Consider the following 22,856-nt stretch of genomic DNA (forward strand, 5'->3'; position numbering starts at 1 on the left):
AATAGCTTGTCTGAGCTAAGAGGGGGTATTGGAAGGTGGTGACAGTACTGTGCATTAATGTCTAACCATGAAAATAGCGATACAGGGCAAACATGAAAAAAATGCCCAACCAAAATATTCAAAAAGAGGGTGTTTTTTTTTTTTTTTGTTGTTTGTTTGTTTTTTATTCACTTAAACTTAAGCCCACCATGTTTTTTTTAATGCTACATAAAAGATCAAACCTTACAGTAGGAAGTACAGTGCAGGGGGTTGGATATTCTTAAACACAAGACTGTTAAAGACAAAGTGTTTTATACATACAGTATGATTCTTATCTACAGTGACAACCATGTTATATGAGTGGAGACCAGGCCATCAAATAACAGTTATAATTGACGAGTAAATCCAAAACTGGGAATTTTGTAGGAAAATTGAACTTGGGCATGAGGTCATGATACATGAGGTCATGTAATAACAATTCATATTTTGTCATTATATTGTTCATCAGTGACTTTGTTGATATGCAGTGGAATGTCATGGCTTTCCACCAAACAGATTACAGGTTGGCGTAGATCTTTGCTAATTGGATTACAGGCTGACACGATGCTAGCATCTGATGTTTTGTTTGACTTTAATAGGGCTCCTTCATAATGCGCTGTCCTGTCTCCTCTAATTTTAAGTCTCCTGTAACTCCTGTGTATAGTGTTACCTAATTTTCTCCACCATAAAGTTGTAAGCTGCTCATTTGGCTAATGCACACTGACAGATTGGAAGGAAATTAAATTAGAGAAAACTGATTAGCTGTTGACTCTGGGGCTGTAAGCTGACACTGTGTTGGGATGGTTTTTCTCCTTTAGCATTTGTGGTATGTAATCACTAGTGCATAGGACGGACTATAGGGAAGGCAGAGAGTTTCTCTTAATCTGATGAAGCTGCATTACAGATACCTAAACAGTAAGTTTCTGCCGAATATTACGAATGTGCGAAGAGATTTAGCGCTCTAAATGCTGTATTATATTGGCTATGTTGCATGCACATATTTTTGATACTATACACAGTGCCTGTATTGGCAGCGTCACAGGTTCCTCCAGGGAAGATGAAGGTAGAAATGTTAGTGCTTCTATATCAGGTTCCAGAAGTAAGATTTATAACCGCCATAGGGGAATTTTATTATTAGCTATAATGTAATACCCATCCAAATGAGACTTCCTATCAGCCAAGTGTTTATGAACCAATGATATATCTCCCTGCATAACATCAGTTTCATTTCTGCTTCATTTAAAAAAAATCATGTTTTATTAACAAAATCCGGGTGAAGTACCAGTCCTGGGTAACTCATATCTAGTGATGTGTTAGCACAACTCATGCAGTTTAGGGTGATATGAAAAAAATACTATCACTTTTTGATCTTTTTAAATGCACGCTCTTATATTTTTCTTGTTTAGACTAGTCTATATTCAGTAGCTGACAGCAACACTGCTTCAAACAAGTATGTTGTGTGTGCTATGCTATGGCTCATGCATGTAACTCAAGATCAATATGTTTTTGATGTGTGAATATTTAATAAACCACCCACATATGACCAGGATAGAATAATTCCATCAAAATAAAGTTGGGCAGAATGAGTACGTAATTTTAAAAAATGACATTGTGACTTTCTGTCACATAGTGGAACGTAATGGAGGTTAGGACAGATGCAGGTGCAGATAAGAGCTTTTATTAAAGAGACACAGGCAGACAAATCCAAATCATGAGACAATAGTGTGGTCAGAAAAAAAGGCAATGGGTCAGGCGAGGCGATCTGAAAACGGGCATTAAACAGGGCGAGGCAAAAGCACGTAACGAGAAACAAGATCAAAGACTATGGAACCGAAACAAGGAACAGGGTACAAACGCTTGGTATGGTGATAACACTCAATACTTTGCGACGTACAAGATACACAAGGGGTTTAAATAACAAGCGTAATCATGGGTGAAACTCGAAACAACTGAGAACAATGATGTCACATACGGGAAACAACCCTTATGTATGTATGAAAATACAGGGGCGGAGACAGGACAGAAATCATTACAGATGCACGTGTCAAATGGTTCGAGTGGACAAAAAATCTCCAAGGATCACAGCTGGAGAATTACAGAAGTTAGTTGCGTCTTGGGGTCAGAAAGTCTCCAAAACTACAATCTGAAGTCACCTACATCACCACAAGTTGTCTGGAAGGGTTTCAAGAAAAAAGCCTCTACTCTCATCCAAAAACAGTCTCGAGCATCTTCAGTGTGCCAGACACTACTGGAACTTCAAATGGGATCGGGTTCTATGGTCAGATGAAACCAAAATAGAGCTTTTTGGTAATAAACACCAGAGGTGGTTTTGGTGCACACAGAGAGGTAGCCATATGGAAAAGTACCTCATGCCCACGGTTAAATATGGAGGTGGATCTTTAATGTTTTGGGGCTGTTTTTCTGCCAGAGGACCTGGACATTTTGTTAGGATACATGGCATCATGGACTCCATCAAATATCAACAGATATTAAATGAAAACCTGACTGCCTCTGCCAGAAAGATTAAAATGGGCCGTGGTTGGATCTTCCAGCAGGACAATGATCCAAAACATACATCAAAATCAACACAGAAATGGTTTACTGACCACAAAATCAAGGTCCTGCCATGACCCTCCCAGTCCCCTGACCTGAACCCCATAGAAAACCTGTGGGGTGAACTGAAGAGGAGAGTCCACCAGCGTGGACCTCGAAATGTGAAGGATCTGGAGAGATTCTGAATGGAGGAATGGTTTCAGATCCCTCGCCATGTATTCTCCAGCCCTTTCTCCAATCAGGCATTATATTGAAACCCATTAGAGCAAAGTATGTTTGTGAATTTCTTTAACAAAAGATCAAAAGGTTAAACAATAAAGACAAATTTTCACAGCCTTCTTTGCTCATATTTACCAAGGGTGCCAATATTAGTGGAGGGCGTTGTATATTGCTGCACAGTTGGCAGCCAGAAAAGTTAAAAAGCTGTGCACATCATAAAATATGTTCATTAGCTTTAATGGAGAATCACCTGTCCGTTTTACTGGCAATCCTCAAGAGCAAACAGTAAATGTTTAAACTTTTACTTTAAAAGATATACATTATTATTTTAAAGCTATGTTACACAAAGTTGCATAAGAAGGTTCCTTCTTCTGTTTTTATCATGAAGCCTAAGAAACATCAGTTGGCTCCTGATTGCTAATTGGAACACTTTTATCTTGTGTTTTCAGGTATGTTGGGGAAAAATGTGCATCGTAAATTCTCTTTATTCTTGAGCCCCCTGAACCATCCATTCTCCCCACATTCTCTCCCGCCGGTGTATAATCGGTCATGTACTTAACTTTGTATCATACGCAAACAGGAAACTGGCTTAATGACTTAGAACGCATTAAGGAATTTTAAACAAAACAAAATAAATTATGGTAGTTTCACGATTTTTTCCCATGCAAATGCAACATGAGTGACCTTCATTAAGGTGCCATTCATTATCGCCCTTGACTAGGTAAGTAGGCAAACAATTCATGCAAAATGAGTGTACACTTGCTGTTCTAGCTCAGTGTAAGTGAGGCGATTAAAGTGCTTTTCTTTAGGCTCAGCTTTCTGCCATTGTTTGAATTGGAGTCCTAGTAGCTTCCAACGTGGCATCCCTAATTTCTTCCTTTCCCAATCTCGAGTGACATTGGGTTTCAGTTTATGGAATTATTTGGGTGTTTTATCAGCCTGTTAGCTTATCCTAATACTTATTTTTTCCTCTCTCTCTCTCTCTCTCTCTCTCTCTCTCTCTCTCTCTCTCTCTCTCGCTCTCTCTATCTCTCTCTCTATCTATCTTCTGTGACAATGACTTTTGTAATTGTCTATCCTTTTGTTTGTTTTTCTCTTTTTGGCCTTGATTTGACTCTGTTATTCATCCCATTCCATCTCTCTCTCCTGGTCTGTCTTCACATATTTCTTTCTCTCTTCTCATTCCTTATCCTACCTACTGTACATCCTGTCTACTCATTTTGAATTTTTCCATTTTTACTCCTTGTCCATCTGTCTCCCTTTTTCTCACTTTCACTTCTCCCTGTACATTTGTCATCATCTCTTGTTCACGCCTTCAATTATATGTCTCGCCATTTCTCTCCTACTCTTCTTCCTGTCCTTTCATATCTACTCCCACACACTACCTTCCACTCACCTCTCCAACCCCCCCACCCCACTCTCCACTGTCTCTTCATCTCTCTGTTTATTTCTTTGTTTATCCTTCTCTTGCTGTCTGGTCTATCTCTCTGTCCCTTTTTGCAGGGTGGGATGATTGCTCTGCTTCTTTCCATCTTGTGCTTGGTGATGATCCTGTACACACGGAAGCGCTGGTGTAAGAGGCGTCGGGTGCCCCAGCCTCAGAAGAGCGCGAGTGCCGAAGCAGCTAATGAGATTCACTACATCCCATCTGTGCTGCTGGGTGGGCAGGCACGCGAGAGCTTGAGGAACTCCCGGTGCCAGGGTGCCAATGCCAGCGGCACCCTCAGTATCCGTGAGACGCCCATCCTCGATGGCTATGAGTACGACATTGGTGAGCTGCGCCAGCACCTGCAGCGTGAGTGCATGAACGGTGGTGAGGACTTCGCCAGCCAGGTGACACGCACGCTCGATTCGCTTCACGGCTGTAATGACAAGGCCAACGTGGATCTCACCCCCGGTGCGTTCTAGTAGCTCAAACTACTGAGCAATGCCTCGTCTTTGTAAGATGGGTGGAACCAGTCACTGTAATATTACTATTTGTTGTACAGGGTGTCCCAAAAGTCTCCATACATAGGGGACTGTGTATACCGGCACTACGTCACTTGTGCCTTCGTCAGTGGATGTTCGTGGACGTCCACTTCTCGGTCGGTCCGCAACATTTCCAGTCTTTTTGAATTTGTTAATAAGTTTGGCGATAGTGTCGTGTGTGATGTGCCATGTTTCCTGTTAAAGTCCTTTAACAACCTTGCGACAGCTTCCAGATCCAGCCAGTTTTATTTTTTTTATCAAACCAAATATTGACTTTGTTTCATTTACTACTGTTTACTGATCTTTATGGTATTTTTTTAAATGTAAAAACATTTAATTTCATTATTTTTGAAGGCATCTTTGCTCTATAGCATTTCTTTGCACAGTACTATATAGAATATGAAATAAGTATGAAGAGGCATTTTGCAAAAAAAAAAAAAAAAAGTGTTAATTTCTCCTGAATATGGAGACTTTTGGGACATCCTGTATTTCAAGCCATTAAGATATTCTTATACCTCATACATTATAATAAAAAAAAAAAAAAAAATTGGGAAGAGCTAGAAAACCCTGTGCAAGAGCTGCTCGTCTTTAAGTCTGGATAAACATTCAACTGATAAGAGCTGAATTCTCAAACTTACTTATTATTACACATCTCTTAAAAGGCCATGAAGCGAACGTTTTATTCATTGTATTTAAGTTTACCTTGGCTACGAGATACCAGGTTAAGGTCATGAAATCATAATCCATTATTAGAATCCAAAATTGCACCCAAGTTTTGGTTATATCGTCTTGTAAGAAAATTTCTAACATTCTACAGAAGATATAGCCATGATTTAATTGACAAGCTGACAGCTCGGTTTAAGTAGGTGCAGGACCGATGTTTCTATTACTTTAAATGAAAGTGTACTTCGCTGTGTGTTAAGATATATATTAACATCTTTTCAAAGACAGACACACTTTGTGTACATCAATCTGTGTATGTTCTGCTTTCGGTTTTGTGTGATTGCAAAACCTGTTAACTAACTAGCTGTTTAGTACCTACTCATACAAATGCACCAATTGCTTGTACACAATGTTTTATACTGAAGATTATTAGTTATCTTTAGAGGTGCTTTGAGGTACAGTGTAGCTGTTTTTGTCTACTTGTCCTGGTGATACACGAGGCAACTGAATATAACACTGTTCACACTTTTTTGCTTTTTCAGCTCAAAAAATAAAAAATGCATGGTTTGATAGTTATTTTCTCGGTTTCTTGTGAGCTAGTTGAAAACAAGAATATGGGACTGGGGTCCCTTGCGGCGGTAAAAAACAAAATGGATATGCAAAGTATCTAGTAGCAAGTCACATGATGTTGCTCGCTGTTTGAGGAAATAGGATTCAGTTAAAGTTTTATGTTTATTCTTGCTGAACAGGTAACAGGTTCTTTAATGCGGTATGCTAGTGAATGATACATTCATGTTTCTTGTGGTGTTTGTGTGTGCATATCTAACGTAATTATTGAGCTACAGAACCCATGATAATCAGTGATCACTAACAATAGTCAGGCGAGAGTGAGCAATTCAACACCTCTGCTGGCCTGATCTGTGTGTTTATAACCTCCTTTATGGGTTGTAGCTACTGTGTTAGCATGATTTGGTTCTTGCCAAGCTTTTTGATAGAACAAAATACACAAATTAGATACACTGAGAAAACAGACTGGGTAAAAAAAAAAAAAAAAAGCTGGCAAATAAGAAATAGGCAGGAAATATAGTCTGATTCTCTACACCTGTATTTTTTTACACGCTAGCTAGGATCAGTGGGCTAGCTGCGTCTAATAGTGCAGCACCACAGGGAAAGCCCCTGTATTAAATCTGTGGATCTGTGCAAGCAGCATATTAAAAGATTAGCACAAGCTTTCACCTTGAAGCAAAGCCTTTTAGCTATATTTTAGCTAGCTGATGTTGGGTGTGTAGTTCATTTTGTAGGTGTGCTCTTTATGATGAAATGAAAATGATTACAGTTCCACTGAGGCAGGTTAACAGTGCACAGGCAATGCTGCTGGATTAGGCAGTAACAGTAAGAGCTAAACAGCGGATGGAAGCTAAAACACAGGCTTTTGCTTTTTCATCTAATACTCAGTATACACTTCTGTAATACTAAGCAGTTGTAAGTCACAAATAATTTGGCTGCATCCTAAACGGCATACTACCTACTAAATAAAGTGTCATTACACCGTGTGTATTTTGTGTTTTGGGACACACAGCCTTGAATTCGTTGTAAATGTGTGCGCTCGCAGCTGTGGGATTACTTTGTACGGTGTGTAGCACAACCAATGTTATGAAATATTGTTCCACAAATAGCTTGCGCTAGTCTTGTTCTGGCAGATATGAGGAAATTCCAAGAGTATTAGCAATAACTCTTGAGTGGTGTAGTGGTAATTTATTGGCCTTAGTCAAGAGTTGGTCTCTAATGGTTAAGTAGTTAAGGACAGTTAAGGACATTTGAATAAAATTATGCTTCCACCACTGAGTGTTTTTGGATTGTCTGTCCGTACATTAAAGGCTCGTATTAGTGTAAAAAGTGGTATGGAATTGTCATTTGTAACCAGCAGATAAACTGATTGTATTGTGGAATTGATCCAAACAGGATCAACAACAAAGCAAGGTCAGATGTCTGACATAGTTTCTCATCGATAGCTTCCTTCCTGTTTTGAAGTATATTTTAAGTGTATTTCTAGCTTATAAATGAGTAACAGGAAGAACGAGACTTCCCACACATGTACACAAAGCTCCACCCCCGGAACCTGGCTCCTAGTGCTCGTCTGTGTATTAGCAAGCGTTTTTATGACATCACTTTAAAGCACATTCAGCTGCATGAAAGCCAAGTTACACCACTATTAACAACACATTCAGGCTCAATGATGTATGAGGATACTCTAGACATCCCTTTTCTGTCCTTTTTCCTTTGTAATAAACTCTTATGAGCTCTAAACTCTAACACTGCTAGCTACTGTAAAAGATAGACCATTCAGCAGCTTGAAAATTAAGGTATAACACTAAATGCACACAATCTGGCTCATAAAATATTTTATTTTTATAAGTGCCTTTCTTCCTTATATTGGAATAAAGGGTATCTACTTGATTTTGCTCTCAGGAGAATAATCTGGCTTTGATCTTTTCCTGAGAAGGAGGAGAGAAGGTGCATTTGGGAGTGTATAAAATGATTGACAAGAGGCCCATATAGATACAAACGAGCACGCCGGACCAAAAAAGCTGTTTTCTAAATGGCCTTTCTCAGCCACAATTATTTTTGATCACATTCTGCACATTTTCCAGGTTATTTGGACTATTGCACCTTTAAGCTTTGAACAATTAAGTTGCTTCTTTTACTTTACCTTTCTTATGTTGAGGAAAATCATATTGGTAACATAACATAATCTAGTTATTTTACTCTGACAATGGCACTATTAAATTGGGACTAATAAAATATCCATGCAAAATGGTACCAGAGGATTATTATTTATTTTTTTTAAGTAAGCCCAATCAATTCTTCTTTAGAGTCTACTTAAACTGAGCTGTAACCTTAACACATGGCTGCTTGGTCAGCTTATCCATATAACAGTGGTCTCTCTATTGTTCTGTATCCGTCTCGCCATCGAAACACACTGAGTAAGACAGCGGAAAACACTTTGTTTATTATTACAACAAACAGCACTGATGGTAGATACGTGCGTTAGCTCTACTTAAAAAAAGGTCACAAATGCCAGTAATGTTGTGGCGTATGAAGCTTAAGATGACCAGAAGTAGTTAGATATTAAGTAAATTATTCATGATAAATATTGTATTGCTTAATTTACCCCGCAGCACCAAAGGACCCGTTTTAAACATCATTAAAGGCAAGAAGAGCCTCTCGACTCGAGGTAGAGACACAGAGGTCATCCAGGTTCATTGGACGCACAGCATTAGAGACATCAGCCCTGGCTGAGTGTGAAATGATGTTGGTATTTGCCTGGAAGAGTCTTCTGCTATGAAAACTCCCAGTAGACCATGCTGGAGACGAGTAATTTCATGTTGCCATGCTAATTTGAATAGTACAAAAAGCCCTGCAGTGTCAGTTTTCTTTGGTGTAGTGCTTTTTTTTATATATATATTATTACCGGGGGGCATACACTGAGCGCTGTTGCAGAATGGAAAATGATGGAAGCTCATATCTACCGAGTCAATTCAGATGAGTTCTCTTTACTGTTTACTTTATTGGCAAGGCTGGTGTCTTCAGCTCCGTCAAAGAAAGTAAAATGTGACCAATCAAACAATAAGGCATAATACATAATATACATCGTCCCAATATTGATCAGTGTATTCTTCCTGACTTCGGCCTGGGCCACACTGTATGATGTATACAATCCTAACTGATGGTGAAAGTGAAAGAGAATAAAATGCCACACTGTACCAACCAATTATATTGACTCTTAGAATGTCTGAGTTTCATATACGCAAATATGACTTCAGATTTAAGATAGACATATCTGATCGTTCAGCAGTTCAGCTTGGCGGTAGTTGGTTGCGGATCTTTCATGCACGACATCAGGTTGCATTATTGCCGCAATTATAATTACAAATCCATAATTCCCTTCACACTACAGGATGTTGACTTATAAATATACAATTTTAAATCCAGGCAGCTGCAACTGGCAGACTGATTAGGATAAGATTGGCTTTTACACACTACACACTAGAGAATAATCTGGGAAAATAAATACTTAAGGTAATGGTCAAAACGGGCGAATCAGTTAAAAAGTAGGCCTGATTCTCTTCTAGTGTGGTCTAAGCATTATTCTTAAGAATGATACTCCTACAGGATTTCTTTGGCACACTTCCCAAAAAACACTTTTGTACAAATACCAAAAATACCCCAAAATACCAAATCACAAGAGTACTTGTCAAACACTAGCGAGAAGAGCTCATTTTAAGTTAGAAGAGCTCTTCTTGTGAGCATCACTGCCTGCGTCTGGGTATCATGTGCTGGTCACCTATCTGTTTCTTCTTTGTTTCTTTCTCTTTTTCTGCCTGATATTGACCTTTTGCCATCAGTGGTCAGTGTTATGTGCTCTCAACCTTTTCTGTCTATATCTCTGCCTAACATTAACCTTTTGACCTCTTTGCCATCAGGGAATGACAATACAAAACTGTCCCTGATGAGCAAGTACAAGGATAACATCATAGCCACCAGTACCGTTGACAGCAATCACCAGCAAAACACGCTCTTCCCACACAACACCTCCACCAACCAGCGCACGCGTCTGTCCAGCAACACGCGCGGTGAGTGGTCGGCCATGCCTGCAGACGCCTGCATTTAAACATGCCCGCTGCCACCCACAGCTGCCATTCTCACTTCTTGGTTGTATCCCAAATGCTAGTGTGTGGTAAAATTGTAACGACTAAAGAACATGCTACACAAAGATACAATAAGGATTATGAGCATCCTACTAATCAATCATGTAGTGTCTCATAAATTAACCCAGCTCACTAAACCTGACATGGTGTGTAAAAATGCTGAGCAAACAACATGATTGGTAAGACACACACATTCCTACAGCTACCTAGGATACATATGAATGCCCAAAAATAACAAGCCTTGTTACAGCATATTTCTAGTGTTTGGGATATTTCTTCAAATCTGAGGTTGATTTTAATAACTAGACATGACTCCTAGTGTTTGGGACGAAGCCCCAAGGAAAGTGTGATGTTTTCCCTCCTATACATACTCATAAAGATTGATTTATGTTTATCTTGTGTCTCTCTAAATAATATGATTATTATCCATGCACATCCCTAATATTAAAAATGTTATTTTAGTAACTTCCATGTCAGACTTAGTTGCGTACATTATTAGATGTATATTGTTTTGTTTTTTTTTCTTCTTTCTCATGCGCATGTGTGTGTGTGAGCATGTGTGGGAGTCAACATCTCTGTATTTACAATTACAATCAAGCTGCACCAGTCTTGTATTGTATGATGTGCCCCTGTTTAAGACCACAGCTCAGGAATATCACTACATTTTATCCATGTAGACCTGAGACATTCAAAACATCCCCCAGAGACCCCGAATTTGTCCGTCTTTATTCTCTTACAATACCGGAGCTGTAATCACACTGCTGCAGCGCTTGATTACACAGGTCAGCCGCTGAGGGCTGGAGCAGAACAAAAATGTGACTCTGCCAATTGTCTGACGAGGTCTGGGTCTGCAACCTCACATTTACTCAAATCATATTTGATGCATACTTTTTTCTTTTTCTTTTTTTAAACTTTTTTTCTTCTTCTTTTTTTTCTCTATTTTTTTTTGTTGCTCAGCTATCTACAGCCCAATATAATCTGCTTTCGGGGACCAACAGTTCTCGTCTTAAAAGTATTTGTGTGTGTTTCCTGACTTCTTCAGATCAGTGCAGCTAACCTGCTCTCTCTAAGTTTTTTTTATTTTATAGATGCCCACTTATATAGGAAATGGAACTTAATGGAATAACTTTTGATACAAGTGGCTGTTTGACAGTGCAGAACACTGCACTATGGGAAGTGGCAGTTTGAGGCTCTGGGCAATGTTCTGCTGGGAAACTTTGGGTCCTGGCGTTCATGTCAAGGCTCGAATTGCGACCGTTTTGGTTGCATATGCTCCTGAAATTTAATCTGTGCGACCCCAAAATATATTTGGGAGCATTTGTGCGAGTGCAAATAATTGTTGTGGTGTGACCTGTTTTAATTTCTCTACGAAAGGTGCACAGTATGTGGTTGCTTTGAGCTGATCCGGTAACCCGTCCACCGTTCTGTCCAGTGTTACAAAACCAATTAAACTTCTTTACATCTTTACATTCTTAACTTTAATGCAGAGTCTAGATTGTTCAATATTAGCCGTCGATCGCTCCCTTTCACTGCGCTCCGTTGTCACGTGACGGGGAGCTAACTAGCTGGCAAAATATAAAGAGCTGAAGAGAGAAGATGAAAAGAACACCGAGATTTCTTTTGTAAGCCGTCTAAAGTTACAGATAATGTGAGTCCTGGAGTTGGTGATGGTGATCATGTGGAGAATGTGGATCCACCAGCAGAAAAGAAGGCTTGCAGTTTTCAGAGAGACTGGCTGAAAGACTTTGAGTGGCTCTGCTATGAAAATGGCTAAATGCACTGCGTCCACTGTAAAGCCTGTGGGGAGAGGTTGCAGGTAACACTGTATTCGCCACTGAATCCAAACATTTTAAACATTAGATCTTGATTAAACGCAGGGAGAGTGCCAAGCAGAAGAAATCCCGGGACAAGTGTGTGGCAAAAAATTCAGGATCAGGTTCGATTGTTGAAGCTTGCAATCGTCAGGATGTTGCCGACCATTCTACTCATTTGGCTGAGCCGAACATGAAATTTAACACCGCCTACACCACTGCCAAAGAAGACCTCGCCTTCACTAAATTTAAGCCCATGGTGCGGCTCATGAAAAAGAATGTCATTGAGATTCAAATGACAAGTCATGTGCTAACATCATCAGCATGATAATTTTCTGTGGGTGTTCCTAAATTTTTGCTGGTGCTGCATGTGGATGTTACTTTGACACGTACCACCTACCTAAATATTGTTGCAGACCAAGTACATTCCTAATGGCAGTGGCCAGTTTCAGCAGGATAATGCGACAGCAGTGACAGCAGTACAATGCAAAATATCATGCAGGTACAGGTCAAGAGCTTCAGTTCACTGAAACTGGAAAGTTGAAGACTGGAAAAAGAGCAGTTTTTTTTTCTAATTTGTCCAGTTTGGGTGAGTCTGTGTCCATGATAGCGTCAAGTTCTTGTCTGACCATAGTGTGGAACCTGATGTGGTCTTCTGCTGTTGTATCCACCTCAAGGTTTGATGTTCTGAGATGTTTTTCTGCTCACCACAGTTGTAAAGAGTGATTGAGTTCCTTATTCGACTATGTCCTTCCTGGCAGCTCAAACTAGACTGGCCATTTTCCTCTGAATTATCTTATCAACAAGGCATTTCCACCCACAGAACTGTTGCTCATTCAATGTTTTTTGTTTTTCACACCATTCTGTATAAACTCTAGAGACGTGGCGTGTGAAATTCCCAGGAGATCAGCAGTTTCTGAAATACTGAAACTAGCCAGTCTGGCGTCAATAACCATGCCACGGTTAAAGTCACAAAGATCAACGCATTTTTTTCCCCATTCTGATGTTTGATGTGAACATTAACTGAAGCTCTTGACCTGTATCTGGATGATTTTATGCATTGTGCCACATGATTGAATGATTGGATTAAGTACAAAATGTTGGGTGGCATTTATGCAAATGGATTAATTAAATAAGCCTCAGAGACACTTTTGGAATAGTGATTCTCAGTTATGCCGAGGCAGGTTTCATTGGTCGATGACAAAATTGTACTGAATTTTACTAAATTATAAATACTACTAATAAAGTCTGAATTATACACTGATTTATCCAATGTATGCCTTCCCATCTCTCAAAACAAAAGAAAGGACAATTCTCAAAATGACAATGTATTATTATCTGCATTAAGTGCAGACTCGTGTCTACACGCATGTTTTTTATACTCATCTCATCATGTTTAATTGCAATTATACTTCAGTTTCAGTTGTGATCTGAGCTCTCCGTGGCTATTGAGAACAATTAGCACACGCGAAAAACCTCATTCACATATTGTTTCCTACAGATGCTTTGTAAGTGAAGCTATCCATGCAATTATTATTTATAAACCACCCACAACATCCCATTTATCTGATTGCATGCAGCAGATTATTAGTTGCTGTTGGTAAATCAGGGCCTGCCATTGTGCAGTTGTGTCTTCCAGTAATCACCAATTAACAAAAGTATTGGGTGTGGCAGGGTATAGGATTTGTCGCAATTTGTCTAATTTGTCTTAATTTCAATCATTTCAACAATATGCTTTCAGCCTTGTTATTTGCTTATAAAATAGCACTTGGTCCAGCACATCCTGTTATTTTTGCATTTTCTATGAACTAGAAATATAGTAGCAGGAAGTGTGAATCTTGGGCGTGGAAAAGTGCTGTACCTACTGTTGACAGCTGCTGCAAGTGGATAAGTCATGAAAATGTTAATTTTTAAAATTATTATTATTATTATTTTTTTAAAAATGATTTTGGTCACAAATAACGGTCAAGAAATCGTAATGTGCATACAGGATATAAAACTAGTGTATCACACTTTTGATTTTCCATTTAAATAATAATAATAATAATAATAATAATAATAATAATAATGTTTTGGTTTAAAGAAAACATGCCCCAGAGAATTTTCTATACTTACTGCTCATTTTAAGCAAATTCATCATTTTTAAGCATAAAAAATGTGGCATGAATCATTATGAATGGTATTCCTTTTTTCTTCTTCGTTTTTTAGACTCTATTTACAGCTGAAAACATAACATAAATTTCAGTGTAACATCAAACTCTGTCCAGTGGTCGCTGGACTTAATACCGCTCCTCATTCGAGCAGATATCGCTTAAGAAAAATCAAAGAACGGAATGGCTACGACACAGTTCCGGTTTTGACAAACTCTGCCCCGTGTGCTCAAACCCTCAAACATCTGCAGGTCTGTGGTCTGAATACTGATGTGCACAAGTATTATCTTCTCACTACACACACTTAACATGGCTCTGAATAAGCCCTATGTTTTCTGAGCGTTCCTTCTACGTCTTCCGTAGATCATTATGCTTTAGATCATCATTCTTTAGTTCATGACATTCAGATTCTAGAGGTCTTATAATGACTTGCTTTCTGCACCTGAACAGATCAGCATGCTGAGGATGCACTGATGCTAAGCTTTGAATATTTAAACACGCTCATCTTTTATTCCTCTCCATGAAGCGCTGCACCTTTTGGCCCCTGCTTAATTGTGGAGGCTGGCACACTCTCACCTGCTCCAAGAGTTTCAGCTAATTCTTTTAAAGTTCTTCATTCATTTCTTTTTTTTCTTTCTGTGGCATAGAGATATATCATGGTATTTGCATTGTTATCAGGAAACCATGTGTTTTGCTGTATTTTGCGCCCACTTTGTATAACCTCAGTTATACGAGTTCATTTCTCAGGTGCAAATATAGTCTGTTGTAGCTTTTGTCTTAATCCTAAAGCCTGTTTTATAGTGCCAATAATCAAGTGTTGCTTTGAATACCAACCCGAGAAGCTTGTTTGCTTTAAAACACAAGTGTTTGCATAGGCTATTATACAAGCTATAATGCAGCATGATGACAAATTCCTCATTAAGCCTAGTTTATCAAAAGATTACTGCTTTCTGTCTAGAATTTATTGGTAGTTCGGATAAAAGATGGATGTCGTACCAAATGTGAAACAGTAGGGCATGTGCCTACATGTATCTTTATTGTTCATGCTTGACATGGTTGATCCTTAGCAGGGGTCAAGACACAGGCAGGGAGAGTAATCAAGGGTAATTCCAATACAAGAAATCCTCAATGCAAAACACAGGCAAAGGTCAATCCTGGAAGATACAACATAAACTACTAGGAAACTATAAATAGAGTAAGTAGAATAAACTAGACATGAGACATGCGGATTTTCATTAGCAACACTTTACAAAGGACAAAGTGGAACTAGGGATGCACCGAAATGAAAATTCTTGGCCGAAGCCGAAACCGAATATAATGAAAAACTTGGCCGAAGGCCGAATACCGAACAGGTTTTTTCGCGTTTTTTCCGTTTATTTTACCATTTTGTTCACCATTGCATGAATTAAATAGTCAAAATGTGCTTTTTACTATTTTGTCTTGCTTTTCAAAGAAAAAAATCAATTACAAAAACTACAATTTCAAAATATTTATTTAACAATGAACAGTTTTTTTTTTTTCATTCCAGCAGGCATAGGCTACCAACAAGGCACAATATAACTTTAAATAAGTAAATGAGTAAAATAAAAATATTTTTATGTGGTCATCTTTGAGCCCCCCTTGAATAGCCGATGTTAGGTCTATAACTGACTGCTGAAAGAATGTATCACTCTGTAGCCTACAACTAAAACGTGCATTAAAAAGTGCAAAAAATGGTTCTATTCGGTTATACGGCTGATTATACGGCTGATTATATTGGGGATATATACCGCTCGCGTCCCTGTACACCTCGCGGAGCATTATAGTAGATATAGTATAGTTAGATACGTTGTTAATGTTATGTTCCTTGATAGATTTAGTTAGTTTAAACTATAGATTAGTTCATTTAGTGGTTGTTCCGCTCCCAGTCCATAGTACTAGTTCATGTTTCTTGTTTTGTGTTGTGACCCTGTTTTCTGTGACCGTGACTTTGATTCCCCGTTTATGCCTGTATGCCAGTAGCCCGATAACCCTTTGCCTGTCTTGACTATGTTTTTTGGTTTACGATTTGGATTTGTCTGCCTGCCCTTAAATAAATACGTCTTTACCTGCTTCCGTACTCTACTCCCTTACGTCTCGCGACGTGACAGAATACTCCGGAACAGAAACAAAACAACACGTGTCCACAGTAAACATCCGAAGAGCACGTAGCTCGTGCATGCGCGCACCCCCTCATCGAGGTCGTGACATTCGCACGTCTCACTCTGGTTGCTAGGCTATTTTGTCTCGTCATCAAACACGTCATTGTTCGGTCAAATTTATTCGGCCTTTTCACTTATTCGGCCGAACACCGAAAATGCTTTTTTTGCTGTTTTCGTCCGAATAATTTCGGTTGCCGAACATTCGGTACATCCCTAAGAGGAACACATCAGTATATGTACTGACTAAGATAATAAAACAAACTACGAAATAGAACTGCATAATAAAAGTGCAAACAACAGGAGTGTTGAGAGCGGTGACACTGTATGAGGGAAAACAGGAAGCAGGAACATAATCCTTCTGTAACTTTTGTCCTTGCTTGATTTTGTTGCTCGATTGTTTTGGTCATGAGACTTCTTGACTTCTCGCATTTGTACTGCATGGTGCATATGCTGTGTAGAACCTGTCAATAGTGTGAAATCTGAGTCGACGGACTTCTGCTTTCATCGAGGACAACCAATGAGAGAAATCTTTATTTTCATGTTTCAGAGATTTGTTTGCTCACAACGCTTTAGTGGTTCTGTCATGACATGAAATGAATCTGGAGTGCGGGAGAAAAAAAGCATTATTGGCCATTGCGCATGCCTTGATTCATCACTCTCTCCCCACATCTCGAATGGAAATACAGTTGCACAATATTATATCTCTATATTAAAAAATCAATTCTTGCTTTCTACCTGATGCAGTTGTCATATTTTATTTTAAAACCCACGGTTGTGTTATAGCAAGACGTATGGAACAACTAAACCATTTGCTCAAGGGGAAACAGCACAATTTTTATGCCAATGCTGTGCCATGCTGTTGTTTCATGCCATACATAACAGAAGCATTTTTCCATTTGTGTTCAGGGTAAATAGTCTCTGGAGCTCTATGTCATAGCACCTCGAGGAGCCATGTAGTTATTTCCTTCAGGCATTTCTTCTGCATGTGTTTACCCACTGAGATAAGACGCAGTTAAAATTGTGTGGCAGCTAGGAAAAATCCAAGGTGAAATGTTGAATTGTTTTATCTACATGAAATTCTAAAGAGGTTCTCTTGGATTCAGATTTACAACCTGAAAAAGTTGGGACAGTATGGAAAATGCTAATAAAAACAAAGAGGAGTGATTTGTAAATGTACTTTGACTTGTATTTAAACAAAAAACTTATATAGGCAAGGTATTTGATGTTTTACCTAATCACCTGTATAGTTTTTTGAAGATAAAAATGTATTTTTAAATTGATGCATGCAACATGTTCCAAAAAAGTTGGGACACGGGCAGTTTAGGACTAATAGCGATATGACCAGTTGAAATAAGAAGGTGATCACCTAATCATAGTATATAAAGAGCCTCCAAAAAAGCCTTGTCCTTCACTGGGTCGAGGCTCGCCAATCTGCCAACTAATGCGTCATCGAATAACCCAACACTTTGAGAACAACATTCCCCAAAGACAAATCGGTAGGATTTCGGGCATTTCACCTTCTACAGTGTACAATATAATTAAAAGATTCAAGGAATCCGGTCAAATCTCGGTGAAAACCACTTCTGAATGTGCATGATCACTGTCTTAAAAACCGTCATAAGTCTGTAATGGATATTCTAACATGGGCTCAGGAATACTTTAGTAAACCTTTGTCAGTCAATACTATTCACCGCTGCATCCACAGATGCAAGTCCAACGAGTCGACTTTTCAAATAGTTTTTGGACAAAGCAGCCGTCGTGTTCTCCAGGCCGAAAAGGAAAAAAAGACCATCCAAGCTGTTATGACCGTCGGGTCCAAAAGCCAGCATCTGTCAAATTTAACCAACTGCTGTCTTCACTCAGTGCCCAAATACTTAATATGTATAATTAAAAGAAAAGCTGATGTTCCACAGTGGTAAACAGTCGACTGTCCCAACTTTTTTGGAGTGTGTTGCAGTCATCAGATTTGAAATGAGTGTACATTTTCAGAGTAAAATATGAAATAATGTGTTAATAATGTTTTTTCAATATAGTACAGTGTGAACTGAATTTTCAACTCTTTTTGACTCTTTTTGTGTAGTTTCTTTTGTATTTTCCATACTGTCCCAACGTTTTTGGAATTGGGGTTATACATATTCTTTTAAACACATCTAAAACACAAACGCTGCCATGTATAGTCCCAGAAATAAAAAGCAGAAACATGCACTTAAAGATTTTGAGCTTTTAAACATTCCATGACAACAGAAATGCAGTGACAACTTGATGTTCTTAAAACTTTCCAGCTGCTAATAATGTTTTATTTATCTTTGTTTTAACTAAATTCAAATTTACTTTAAACAGCACCCAAACATTACCTTGCAAGCCATATTCCCTAACGTACAACATCATTGTTTCTTTGTAGCAGAACCAGGATCATACACTACATGAACTGCATGAATCCCATTTTAATTCCTGTCTGTTTCTTTTAACACAACTACTGTAGCTGTAAAACAGTGTTTCCACAGCAGTGACTATATGAATTAGATGCTAACAGCAGGCAGTGATAAATCCCCAGTGACAGCTACATTGAAATGGCAACCTTTTTTTCTTCTTCAGCATATCGTTGTCATAGTTATGCTGAATCAGCCCTTCATTAAGTTTCAGTCAGCCAGTGCACCTCACTGGATCACGTCACGTGACCTTTTGCACAGGTCACGTCTTCGTGGAGGATGTCTCCCCCCTTGGCCTCATGGAGCACGTCGCTCCCCCTTCTGGCTCCGTGGTGGCTGTCATTCCGCGATCAGGCTCTGGCTCGGATTTCGCGCATCCCCACAGCTATATGGAGATCGCTCCACCTCATTGCCTGAGGGAGGATGTTGCATCACACATGGATGTGATGGTGAAGTGTCAGCATACTTTTGGCCATATAGTGTAGGTTGTTCTATGCATCTTGGAGAACCAGCTATAATTCTTCTACAGACTTAGGATCTCACATGCTTCTGTGTCCTTAGGTAATACCAGATAACCTTGATTTTTTTTTTTTTTTATCTCTAAGGTGGTCTATTACTTTATGTTATTTTATTTAACAATACATTTCTTTAAGCATCACATTTATATGGAACAGAACTGTGGGTAATTCTAAAATGTTTTATTCTTCTGAAAGACTAGTGAAATAAAAAAAGTGCCTTGGCATTGCACTGCTGTAAATGCACAGTGACTTCAAATCCATAACTGACAGATATTGGAATGCAACCCAATCTGTCATTTCCTGACTACAGATTCTAATCTACAGTTCATACAGACATTTAGACTACATCAGCCACACACAATGCAGCATACTTTCAATAAATGGGAACTGAGATTAGATCATCACTCCTACTCTGAGACAGTTTATATGATAGCTGGCCACCCCTGCTCATGGAGATTGACCTTATTGAAATCTGACACAGACCAGTTAATTAGACACGTGCATTTAACCCAATGCATATCATACTTTTTCTGCTTTCCTTCTTCTTATACATTTAAACTGAGACCATGTTTGTGTGCAGTTGTATAAATCCTGTGTGCACTTAGTAGGTGTGCTGCAGTTGGTTTACTAAAGAATAATTGCAAGAATGTCATTACATGGAAAGTAGGGAGAGGAAACAATATGTAAATGAGATGTTTGTGTGCACTAATTGTTCCCTTTCAAAGGGAACGCAAAGTTGCGTGAGTTCCATGCTGTGGGAAGCGCTCTCGTGCGTGACTGGTATCTGAAGCTTGTGCAACATCATGCCTATTTATAGGCCTGCGTGATCAGGTAACGTGGCAATTAAGCGCGTCGTGTGATATAAAAACGTCAGCCTTATTATTTTCAGCGAGACTGCATGTCGGTTGTTTGTGTAACACTCGCAAAAAGACTTTTCATTTCCTCTCTATCTTTTAAAAAAAATCTCTTTACTTTTGTCCCTTTAAAAAAAAAAGAGAAAAGTATGAGTGAGAGAATTCAGGAAATGTGTTATGCCTTGCTCCCGTTTCATCACGGGGGAGGGGACACACTTTCTGTGTGAAGTGTCTAGGGATGGAGCACGCCAGGGCAGCCCTCGAGAGGTCTGATGGTATGGATTATGAAAAACATTACAATCAGGCAGCTCCACTCGTGACTCGTCCTGGGGATCTCGTATGGATCTGGAAGAGGAGCTGGAGACGAGCGCTGCTGTATCTCTTTCTCTGTCATCGGAGTCAAGCTCTCTGCTGGATTTTGGAGCTTGTGTCGAGGCGACTCCTTCCGCTATAGAGAGAAAAAATTATTTCCTCTCTGACTAAGAGGAGCCAGAAGGGTGTGCTAAAAACTGAGAGCAGCTCTTAAGCATATAAAAAGCTTCCTGAAGTGATTACTAAGGCTGGATGAGCTTTCTTCTCCCAAGTGAAAATAAATCTCCCTCACACTGCAGAAAACTCCCCTTTTTTCCAGAAGTGCGTGACAGAATATCATGCTTCTGGGGAAAACCATTCATAATCTGTATTTATAACCCCACGATGTCGGATTATTCGGCCATCGTGGGGAATGAATGGCACGGCTATTTAGGTATGCCAAAGGTGGAGGAAGTGCTCGCGAGCTACCTCTCTCCATCAACGGCAGGTAATTTGGGGGGGGCTTTACCATGTAAGGCCACCGTGGCATTGGTGGGCAAGGCCCATGCGGTTGTGGGTCTTCCTTGTGGGTCACTGCATACAAGGGCATTGTTGCAGTCCTACCAAGCAGACCTGCTGAGTGAGCTCGACATATGGCGGCATTCAGCCAGTTGCTTCCCTGTTGTGTTGAGTTCACCCGGGGATACACGAGTGGAGCCCTGGCCAGTGCTAGTGCGAGGGAAGCACAGAAGGCAAGTGTGGCGGCCCGCATTCCCTCGCAGACAGCCAGGGGAACCAGGTGGCCAATACTACTAGGCTATTAGGCCTGATCTGAGAATGGTCATAAAGGCCAAGCAGACAAAGGAGGAGCGGTCCTGAAGGGCCGTGGAGGGATGTATCAGGGAACATGAAGTTGTTAGGGCAGTTAGCCTCCAGTACTACTATAGGGCCTCCCCTAGCCAAGGCTGTCCCAAGTTTTCAGTGTTCTCTGGTCACCGAGCTGTCACAGGACAACAAAAATCTGATGCTTTTCCTCCAATAGAATGTGGAAAAGTTAAGGTCACTAAAAGACCATCTGGCAGCATGGAAACTACTGCCAAATGTGTCTCCATGGGTTCTGTCTACCCTAAAAAAGGTCTACCGGGTCCAGTTCAGAGCTTGACCCCTCTGGTTCAGAGGTGTGCTCACCACAGTAGTCAGCACAGAGCAGAGCCCGACATTAGCACAGGAAGTAAGATCCCTCTTGGACAAAGGGGCCATAGAACATGTACCCCTTTCCCTGAAGGAGGGAGGTTTTTACAGCCATTATTTTCTGGTCCACAAAAAATAGAGGAGTATGCTGCCAATTTTAGATCGGCGTCATCTGAACTGTACTCTTTGGACATACAGGTTCAAGATGCTGATGCTCAAACTTATCGTTCCACAGATTCAGTTTGAGGACCGGTTTGTGCGCAAGACGATAATGGCTGACATCTCCCTCATGGGCTGGGGAGCAGTCTTAGATGGCCGTTTAGCTCATGGTCTCTGGAGCGGCCCTCATCTGGAGTGGCATATAAATCGCCTAGAGATTCGGGCCGTGTTTCTTGCACTGAAATTCTTTCTTCCTCGATTGAGAGGTCACCGTGTGTTAGCTGTGACAGACAACACAGCGGTGCCCCCTGTTCAGGCAGGCACAGCTAATTCTTCTCTGGGCAGAGGGAAAGTTTTTGTCAGTGAGTGCTATGTACATTCTGGGCAACTGGAATGTGGGGGCAGACATCGTCTAGAGCCAGGGACTGAAGCCCAGGGATTGGAGGCTCCATCCACAAGTGGTGGAGTCCATGGGGCGGCGGTTCGGCCAAGTGGAAGTGGATGTGTTTGCCTCCGAGGAGACAACACACTGTCTGGTGTGGTTTGCCCTTACTCCTCCCACACCATTGGGGCTGGACACCATGGTGCAGATGCAGCCGAGGTCACATCTCTACATTTTACCCGTGATCACTCTGCTCCCACAAGTTCTAGCGAGAGTTCGCCAAGACTCTCTGTGTGTTCTGCAAGTAGCACCTTATTGGCCAGCTGGAATATGGTTCTCTGAGATAATATCCTTGCTGGATGGCACTCCTTGGGAGATTCCCATCTGCAGGGATCTGCTATCTCAAGCCAGAGGGCTGATATATCACCCTCGGCCTGAACTCAGGAAACTGTGGGTCTGTCCCCTGAGGGGCACCAGCTCATAGATTCTGGTCTTGCAACTGAAGTTGTAGAGATCATGTTGAACGCTAGAGCACCATCCACGAGGAAATTGTATGTGCTCAAGTGGAGACCATTTGTCTCGTGGTGTGGGGAACGTCAGCTAGACCCAGTGAACTGTGCAGTAGCTACAGTCCTGGAGTTCTTACAAGGATGTTTTTCAGCAAGCTTGGCTCCTTCTACATCTGGGTCTATCTGGCTACCATTTTGGCCTGCCACACCCCTATTGATGGAGCGTCTGTGGGGCAACATCCTCTAACTTTG

General features: G+C 40.3%; 2 protein-coding genes across 2 annotated transcripts in view; both read left to right on the forward strand.

Annotated features, from left to right (window-relative positions):
* Positions 1-3,814: 3,814 nt before the first annotated feature.
* On the forward strand, positions 3,815-13,020 carry LOC128609498 (astrotactin-1-like). The gene is made up of 2 exons (XM_053627978.1): positions 3,815-4,687; positions 9,906-13,020. The coding sequence occupies exons 1-2, from the start codon at positions 4,114-4,116 to the stop codon at positions 10,091-10,093; spliced, it is 762 nt and encodes a 253-aa protein (XP_053483953.1). The 5' UTR covers positions 3,815-4,113; the 3' UTR covers positions 10,094-13,020.
* Positions 13,021-18,999: 5,979 nt separating this feature from the next.
* The window catches only part of LOC128610658 (astrotactin-1-like), a 175,726-nt gene continuing 171,869 nt past the window's right edge, over positions 19,000-22,856 (forward strand). Inside the window, exon 1 of the mRNA XM_053630075.1 lies at positions 19,000-19,156. Within this exon, the coding sequence (XP_053486050.1) occupies positions 19,000-19,156 (157 nt within the window). The remainder of the gene's footprint in view (positions 19,157-22,856) is intronic.

Source organism: Ictalurus furcatus, chromosome 7 (genome assembly GCF_023375685.1).
Source record: "Ictalurus furcatus strain D&B chromosome 7, Billie_1.0, whole genome shotgun sequence".
Taxonomy (NCBI): domain Eukaryota; kingdom Metazoa; phylum Chordata; class Actinopteri; order Siluriformes; family Ictaluridae; genus Ictalurus; species Ictalurus furcatus.